We start from the raw sequence: 9,721 nt of genomic DNA on the forward strand, positions 1-9,721 counted from the left end.
ACATTCTGCACTCTGTGATTACAACATAAACCTCTCAACCTTTACATGTTAGATGTTCTGGGTAGCATCGTGTATGATAAATAATTATGTATGTTCTCCCGATCTATTTTGAAACAAACTACTTAGATTTGGTAGATTTGACTATTAGTTCGGTGGATTGGCCGACTTTCTCTTTATAGTTGGATGGGCTTCGGCTTGCACAATAGAACTTTGAAATGTGAGCTTGCTCCATATCCCTAAAAGCATAAATATCTATGCAGATACACTTACAAACAAAACTAGAACTAGAAGCGTTTTATTTTTCTACGTAACCCGGATTTGGCCGGTTGAAGTTATTCATCAGAATAACTCCTCTTCCAATCAGAATTTGGTTTAATTGTATGAGCATTTGATTAAAACAAAATTTGTATAGCTGGAGAATAATGATGATGAAGAAGGTATGCATCTTGTATTCCACATCAAGACAAAGGCATTCTCAGATGACTTTTGTAAATCACACGCTAAGGCAAATTATTACTGCTTTATCTGTTTTTCAAAAAAAATAATCATTTATCTATTGGTAATTTATCTCTTATTTTATAATTATGGATTAGCATCTTCGCGGTGTGTGATTGGTTCTTTCATTTAATCATCCCCATATGTACTATAATATGAACCTCCTTCAAATTAAACAAATAAAATATCATAAAACTCATATCTAATATAAAATTCAAATGTATATCATAATGTATGATGTTTTGATACTAGCACAAACTTGTATGATAGGTTGTAACTATCGTTTCTTTTGTCAAAAACTTGTAACTCATTTTTTTTAACGACAAACTTGTAACTCATTTATGAAGCCAAATTAAGTACATATACATTGTATTACATGTCACTTCACATTATTTTTTTAGCAAGTACGTCTACGTACTATTTTGTTTGTAATTTCGTATGTCTTCCATAAGTTACGATTAATTTGTGACTCATAACACGACACATTCTATGATTTCTATCCAACCCTAAATCATTTGTTTGTTAGACGTGATCAAAAGTAAGCATGATCAAATATTTCAAAGTGGACATATATGTAACGGTTGGAACTTAATGGACACGACGTGCATTTATATGAAGTTAGGTGAGTATAATGGCATTGGTATTGCATTTGCATGCCAATTTTTCCTTCGATTGCAATATGTTTATTACATGACTAATTAATTAAAAATTTCACGAAATTAACAAAAGAACACGTACGCATTTTCTAATTTTCAATAAATTATTTCTCCAATTGTTTATCTCTTAAGAAGCTTCTTCTTCATATATTTTTTTTACCAAAGAAATGCTGAGGAGAAGAATAAACGGAAAGGTGGTGATAAAATAATGAACAATGTATTACCTTAAAGAGTTAGGTGCAACGTCTAATTTTAATAATGTTGACCAAATTGTCATACTAATTAAATTAGTAACATATTTCACAAATACGTATTAAATAAATGAAACGGCTAACATTTTCTTCTGAAATTATCGCCGCCAATCACGGCCATCCTCCTTCATCATATCCTTATTTCTCTTCATTTGTTCTTATTTCTTTCTTTCTCAACAACTAATGTATACATTACGTCATGCAAACTTTAAATACAAAGCATAAACAAAAGATGAGAAATCTGAGATAAACATTACTTCAAATAATTAAAAATACTCTAAGGAAACGTAAAAGCTTAAGATATTTATTAAAATTTCAATCAATTCCCTCACGTATCCCCAAAATTAATGTAATAAAATTGAGCATGTTATTTTTAAAAAAATAACCTACTCTAAATCATTAAAAAATAAACTTTTGAAAACAGAAAAAAAAACAAGAATTAAACGAGTAATTTGATTTTCGAAATATTCAAAAGAAAAAAAAAACAAGAGAAAAAGATCAAAATAGCACTAAATCAAGTTTTTGTTCCCAAACTAGCACTCAAGGGCAAAAGTCACAAAAATAGCACTCAAGGGGTGGGGTTTAGGGTTTAGAATTTAGGGGTTTAGGATTTAGAGTTTAGGTTTTAGGGTTTAGAATTGAGAAGTGGGATTTTTGGGATAAGATTTCAAATTTTGAAAAATAAAAAAATTTAAATTTTTCAAAAAATAAAATGCTATTTTGGTCATTTTAGTTTTTGAGTGCTATTTTTGTGATATAAACTTAGAAATGTGATATTTTGGAGATTTGCCCAAAAAACAAATGCAATTTATATATTTAAAAAAAAAACTAATTAAACAGGAAAAAGACGAAAACATAAAAGCAAACAGAGCCCACAAGCATACAAATATTCGAGAAGAAGAAACATCAAAGAAAGCTTAAAACATCCTTCTCTGTTTCCCCCCACCAAATGAAACCCTGCAAAGATCTCTCTAAAGATTTACGAAAATGGACTTAATAATCTCACTGATACTTCTTCTCTCTTCTTTCATGTAATCCCTTTGCTAACTCGAGCTCCAGTCTCCATCTTTCAACCGGAAACAGAAAGAAGAAGAAAATAGAAGAGAGAAAACTTGTTGGAAAAAGCAGAGGTATTGAGTTAACAAACATTGAATGACTTTGATGTTGTTGGTGTATCAAAGGTTCGATGTGGGTTGCTTTGGAAGCTTAAAAGTTTATTAATTTCAGCAAAATTTCAGACTTTTCAGTTTCTTACAGTATTAAATGCTGGATCTGGAATGGTTTCTTAGGTTTTTGATTACTAGTTTTGATGATTCACCACTTTGATCTGATTATGGAACTTATTTACTCTGTTTTTAATTACTTATATACTCAGTTTCTTAAATACTCTGTTTTTTTCTCTGGATTTATTTGTTCCCTTCACATTCACTTTTTATTACGTTAATTATCCTTTTTCAGCTTATACAGGTAGATTTAATATATTCATATAATGGCGTCTGAGCTGAAACAAACTTTAACCAAGAGATACGGCGCTCTTCAACTATGGGAGATCATAGTCATTGCTCTCTTTGCAGCTTTCATACTAATCCTCGCCCTTTCAGTATGGCTCAGCTTCCGTAAAAAATCAAGAAAATCTAACTTCACACAGCTTCCCGTAACGCAAACCCCTCACCTTCCTGAAGAAATCAAAGACATAAGTGTTGATCATGTTTTGTCTAACAACAACGGTACATCTCATCAAACTCTAGATGAGAAGTTCAACGAGAGAGACATTGAGAATGGTGATGGTAACTACTCTGGTTCCTTAGAGAAAAAGACTGCGGTTGGGTCACATTTGTCTCCTGCTACTACTCCTTCAGCAGCAGCTCATTCGCCTCTCTCGGGTCTTCCAGAGGGCTCTCACATTGGTTGGGGTCACTGGTTCACTCTCCGTGATCTTCAGCTCGCGACTAATCATTTCTCCAAGGAGAATATCATTGGTGATGGTGGCTATGGTGTTGTTTACCATGGAACTTTAGCTAACAAAACCCCTGTGGCTGTCAAGAAGTTGCTCAATAATCCGTAAGATATACCATACCACCTTTCTTTATCTTTTTACTGCTCATTAGTGCTGTGCATTCCGGTCTACAGTTCGGACCGGGTTATTCGGGTTGAGGTGTTTAGAACCCATGTAGGAATTGGTATTTTTCCGGATCGGATGGTTCAGGTTGATTTTCAATTTTTGTATGAAATCCGAACCATAACCAAATTACATACAATTGGATATGGTTAGGATTTAAACACAAAAACCAAAAACCCGAGTTAAACCTGAAAAAGAGAAAAAAATATTGGGTATTTCGTTGAATAACTTTCGGTTTATAAATTATATTTTTAGATATATAGTTATTTTACAAGTTTATAACTAAAATATAACTATTTTTTAGCTAAATGAATTGTATCTCATGTATTGAGTTTTGGTTTTCCGAGTTTGGAAAAATATGATTTTTTGGGGTTTTTGTAAGTTTCAATCATGTAGTTTTTCGGTTTCGTTCCATTTTTCGGTTTCAGATAATATAACCAGTCCTATTGCTCATGATATCTGAGATTGGCATTCTTGCTTTTTCATTCAGAGGCCAAGCTGATAAAGACTTCAGAGTTGAAGTGGAAGCAATAGGACATGTCAGGCACAAGAACTTAGTTCGGCTTCTTGGATATTGCGTTGAAGGAACACATAGGATGCTAGTTTATGAGTACGTGAAGAATGGGAACTTAGAGCAATGGCTACACGGAGACATGAATCACCAAAGGCATCTCACGTGGGAGGCACGGATCAAAGTTCTCGTTGGCACTGCTAAAGCGTAAGCTTTATGATGATTCTTGTTTTTTTCTTTCTTGTAGTGTAATAAGCTTATGAGAATGTGTTGCGGCTGGCACAGGCTGGCTTATCTTCACGAAGCTATTGAGCCAAAAGTGGTGCATAGAGACATCAAATCAGGGAATATACTTATGGATGATAACTTCGACGCCAAGTTATCTGACTTTGGTCTTGCTAAACTGCTTGGAGCTGATAGTAGTTACGTGAGTACTCGTGTTATGGGTACATTCGGGTGAGTTATACAAATTGTAGCTTTAAATAATCTCTATTGGTTACTTAAAACATTTTTTCTATGTTTAATATTCAGATATGTGGCGCCTGAATACGCAAACTCTGGTCTCCTAAACGAGAAGAGCGACGTGTACAGCTTTGGTGTTGTTCTCTTGGAAGCTATTACTGGAAGGTACCCAGTGGATTATGAAAGACCTAAAGAAGAGGTAATGCAAATAACTCACACACTTTGAAATAGAGAGGACATGAATCAGAGGTTGATCTTGTTTCATGAAATGTGTGTGTGTGTGTTTAGGTGCATATGGTGGAGTGGTTGAAGTTAATGGTTCAGCAGAAACAGTTTGAAGAAGTGGTGGATAAAGAGATTGAGATCAAACCATCGAAGAGCGAACTTAAACGAGCGCTTTTGACAGCTTTGAGATGTGTTGATCCTGATGCAGACAAGAGGCCAACGATGAGTCAAGTGGCTAGAATGCTTGAATCAGATGAATACCCTGTCATGTCTAGAGAGGTATCTATAGAAATAATTTTTAAACTATAATGTTAATATAAATGGTTTTGATGAATGTTTAATTAGGAACGAAGAAGAAGGAGAAGTCAGAACACAGAGCTGCCTAGAGAAAGCACAGAGGCTAATCAAGATGAGATAGTAACAGAAGCAAAGACTTGAGTAACAAACAGATATATACACTGAACGCACTTTTAGATTCGTTGGAGGTTGTTTAGATTCTTTACTTTTCTATGTTTTAATTATACATGTAGAGAGGAAAACAAGATATGTTTCTCTTGTCTGGAGGAGGAGAGATCTTTTGTATAGCTTTCTTTCACTACCTTCAGACACAGTTACAGTCGCAGATATTTACAAATTGTATGGTTTCTTCTACCTTTATACTTTATTACAACATCAACTTTAAAAATCGATTTTCTCCATGACTTGCAAGACATTATTCTACATTAAAATAGCAAGATGATACATCTTTCTCAGTTTTACAAAATGGTACAAACACAATATTGCTGTATATTGTAAAATTAGGAGAAACCTACATCCCACGCATGAAATACCATAAAAAGAGAATATAGAGCAACATTGGAGTTGGGGATTTTTTTATTAGAGATAAATAAAAAAAGCCTGTTTTGCACGAATTTATACAAATTGGATTCAAACAAAAACAAACGAAATAGTGGATGGTGAAGCGTGTTTGTGAGGATATCAATCAATAAGGGTTGTTCCTGTGAGGAGTTTGAGGAGCAGAGCGAGGAGGATTGAGCAGAGGCTGAAGAGCCTTCACCACTATGCTCATGTTTGGCCTGAAGTCTGCCTCGTATTGCACACATAGCACAGCTACTGCAGTCAGCTGCCATAAGAGAGAAAACCATAATCAGACTCAAATAATCACACATCAATACTTAGGTTCTATAGTAGATGTCTTATATCTCATTAGGGGGATGCAACCAATGGAGAAGCAGTTTCTAAGTCATGTCCTAAGCCCTAAGGTAAGCCTTCTCGACTAAAGCGGTGATAGTACTTAAGACAAAGGTTATGGAGGAAAGTTACCTTGGCAACAGCTTTGGGAATTCACCGTTTAGTCTTGCATCAACGCACTGCTTCACCTTGTCTTCACTCAGCTTAGGGGTTGCCTGAGACCACACAGACATGTTTTCATTTAATAATGGTTTATGTTTCTAGAGAAAGTTTTGAGTATCTACTCTCTCACAATCTAAGAGTTTGTTCTTCCTACAACATTCTCTAACTTGTATGAGTAAAATTAGAAAAAGGAAGCAGAGGTGCATTAAGCATTACCCATGTCATGAGACATTGCTGTCCACGTGGTAAGGTATTATCAACTGGTTTACGACCTGTGAGGAGCTCTACCAGAACAACCCCAAAACTATAGATATCATCACTCTTCGTGCCCAATGTTCCTGTCATTGCATACCTGTAAAGCAGAACTCAATTGTAATTTAGATTTTGCAATTCCAAAACATAACTTTCGAATTGGATGACTATTTACGATTCGGATAAACGATTTATTTCCCACCAGAAGTACTGTATAGTAACAATTACACACAATCTTTCAGCTCCGTCTTAATTTCACATATTTAATGTTATGCAACCTATTATTCCCCAATCCTAAAGATCGAAACCCGAGCCCACATAAACCATGGTTTTTCATTGATTTAGTGGTTTGCAACATAAACCAGATTTGAAAACTTAAACCAAACCAAAGAAAAAAAAATTAAACCAAAGAATAAAAAAAAAACAGACCAAAGAATAAACCAACCCGGACCGTCACATCTTCCTTCTAACATCGACATGCTTCTCAGGGCATATTCAATTTCACTCTATTTTTCACTCTAAAATAGAGGTTAGAGCAAAAATGCTCTAATGATATTCTATTTCTCACTCTATAATAGAGTAAAAAATAGGTGTACTCCAAATATATAGTAACTTGTCTTTTTTTGTTAATCATTTTATTTTCTAGTTTCTACTCTAAAATAGAGTTTCATTGAAGCAAACTCAAACTCTATTATAGAGTTACTTTATTTTAGAGTAAAAAAAGAGCAAACCATTGGATATGATCTCATGCTTCATTATTTTCAGGTTAGAAATCAACATACTAATAATTATATAAAGGAAGAAAAAAATGAGAAAGAAAAGCCATTCGTCAATTTTTTTTCATTAATGGCTTTAAAAACAATAAAATACGGAGAACTTGCAATTGGGAGAAGACAGGTTCAGAGAGATGTTAGGGCAAGAGATTGAGTTTCTGTCCATAGCTTATTATCTTAAGATATTACGTTCTGGGACTGAGAATTACGATTTACATATACAAATTGGAGAAGGTTAATGGTGTCTTTGATGGTGGAGAGTTTAAAGTTAACGGGTCAGATATTGGGTGAGGAGATAATTCGTTGGATTTGGACTGGGTGAGAGGAAGAAGATGAGATCATGATGGGTTTTTCGGTTTAAAGTGGCTTATTAAGATGGATTTAATTAATTTTGGTTTATTATTTCTAATCTGGTTGTTTTGGTTTAATTAAGTTATCCATTCGTTATTGTCCAAATTGAAAACGGATAATCCGAAATAAAGTGGCTATGTGTCGGTTTTTGTTTAAACCTTAAACATTATGTGGTTTTACAGTTCGAAATTTTGAATCAAGGAGTAATAAGGTGAATAACTTTTAAATATGTGGAATTAAGACAAAGTTGAAAGATTGCGTGTAACTGTTACTATACGATAGTTCTTGCGGAGAAGCTGAAACATTATGCGGATGACTATTTACATATTTAAAGCTAGAAAACACATAACAGAGTTAAGGTATAACAAAAACACTGAAATTATAACGCATCATCGGAAATCAATTGTATCAAGTTTACCGATGACTCATGCAAAAGACAGTCAATTTTCGTTGGAATTTTTCGACAAAGTACTGACAAGTTTGTTATAACACTCAGACAAAATAATAAAAAAATTTGACAAACATTGTTCATCGGAATTTTTCGATAAAGTACCGACAAGTTTGTTAGAATACTCCGACAAAATAAAATTCTTGGAAATGGATTTGTGTTCAAACAAATTTTGACAATCCATTCCGTAACTTTTTGAGAAGTTTATGACAAAGTCAATAGTTTCTCGGTAGTTCCTCGGAATGGCAAAGTAAATTTACCGATGACTCATGCATGTCCTCAGAAACAATCCTCGACATTTTTCTTGTAGTGTTTGTTTCATTATCCACATAAAGACATATATTTGCAATCTTGGATTCTTGATGATGACATCTTCGTCCGGTTCATTCACGTATTCCATATTGATTGTGATTTCTGAAACCTTTTTTTTTATTAGATACCACGATCTTGTCATTGTTTTAAGTTTTTACTCATGCATGCTACAAAGTTTGATTTCTATAAGCTTATTCAAAACTTAAAAAGTGTAACCAGTAAAGTTTTTGAATATAAGGAACTGGAAATTTTTCTAACGTTGTTAAAAATTAGAAATTTTGACGTCAATATTTACTTTTTTTTTACGTATAAATTCTGACTAATTACTAGATATTGACCTGTACATCTGTGCGGGTGTTAATTTTTATATATTTATAAATTGATATTTTGTTTTTATCATATATTTTATATGTGTCATAATATAATTAATTGTATAAGTATTACATTATAATAGAATCCAAATCAAATAGAATAATATGGTTATTTTTGGTTATTTGGTTATTTTAGGTTAAGTTTAGTTTGAATTCAAAACATCCGAACTGAATCGGCTAATATTGTTACTTTAAGTACAAATACCCGAACCGGCCTCAGATACATTAGTTTTTGGATATTTGTAGGTTTCTATATATCAAAACTGAATTTATCTTGACTTGGAAAGACCAGATTCGAAACCCACATAAAAAATTATAATACCTGAATGAAGCCTAGTTTCAAAACTCAAAAAACTTGATACCCAAAAGAAATAACTTGTAGTTGAATAGGTATATGAATGTCTATGTCTAACTGATTATGTAAACAAATAAAAAAATTGTTAACTATTTTGAATTCTTGTTACAAATAGAGTATTTTTATTCAAATATGTTGAATTATTATAGTTAATATGTAAAATAAATGATGTCAAAATATTATAGTAAATATAATTAATGAAGTAGTTAAAAAGTGATAAAATGAATGTAAAAGATAAAATAAAAAATTGAAAAAAATAATTTTTGTATTGTACTTCTGTAGTAAATATAAATTATGTCAATTTATTTGGTAAAGATCATAAATGAAGCAGTTAGAATTGATTAAAATAGAATGAAATCTATAAAAGAATCACTTAAAAATAGGCAAATATTATTTTTTACTGCTATCAATGTTTTAAAACATCTCTCATTTATACTGCTATTCATGTTTCCAAACAATTCTCATTTGTATTTCAGTTTTAATAATATAATTATATGCTCCGCATATGAAAAGTAGAAATTTTTACGTCAATATTTACTATTTTTACGTACGAATGTTGACATAATAACTATATGCTCCATATGTGTTCATTTACGTATGTATGAAAATGTTATAACTAGATATCAGTTTTTTAATTAGAATTTGTACCTTGGTGCATCCAGATTCATATCTGAACGGAGGAGGAGGGGGTCTTTGTTGTTTGTTTAAAACAAACGAACAAATTTGGAGTTCGAAATTTCGTGCAAATTGAAATGCATTCTTCTGTATACATGCATTCATATGTAGA

The 9,721-nt window shown here is 32.6% G+C and overlaps 1 protein-coding gene across 3 annotated transcripts; it reads left to right on the forward strand.

Annotated features, from left to right (window-relative positions):
- Positions 1–2,284: 2,284 nt before the first annotated feature.
- Positions 2,285–5,420, forward strand: LOC106358014 (probable receptor-like protein kinase At3g17420). Of its 3 annotated transcripts, none has more exons than XM_022687678.2 (7): positions 2,285–2,532; positions 2,861–3,463; positions 4,012–4,239; positions 4,318–4,488; positions 4,564–4,693; positions 4,783–4,998; positions 5,073–5,420. In XM_022687678.2, the coding sequence occupies exons 2-7, from the start codon at positions 2,892–2,894 to the stop codon at positions 5,103–5,105; spliced, it is 1,350 nt and encodes a 449-aa protein (XP_022543399.1). In that variant the 5' UTR covers positions 2,285–2,532; positions 2,861–2,891; the 3' UTR covers positions 5,106–5,420. The 3 variants fall into 3 exon arrangements, with proteins under 3 accessions (XP_022543399.1, XP_013653202.1, XP_013653203.1); XM_013797748.3 differs by having other exon boundaries at positions 2,289–2,532; positions 5,065–5,420; XM_013797749.3 differs by having other exon boundaries at positions 2,289–2,532; positions 2,870–3,463; positions 5,065–5,420.
- Positions 5,421–9,721: the final 4,301 nt, after the last annotated feature.

The sequence above is a fragment of the Brassica napus genome, chromosome A1 (genome assembly GCF_020379485.1).
Source record: "Brassica napus cultivar Da-Ae chromosome A1, Da-Ae, whole genome shotgun sequence".
Classification (NCBI taxonomy): Eukaryota; Viridiplantae; Streptophyta; class Magnoliopsida; order Brassicales; family Brassicaceae; genus Brassica; species Brassica napus.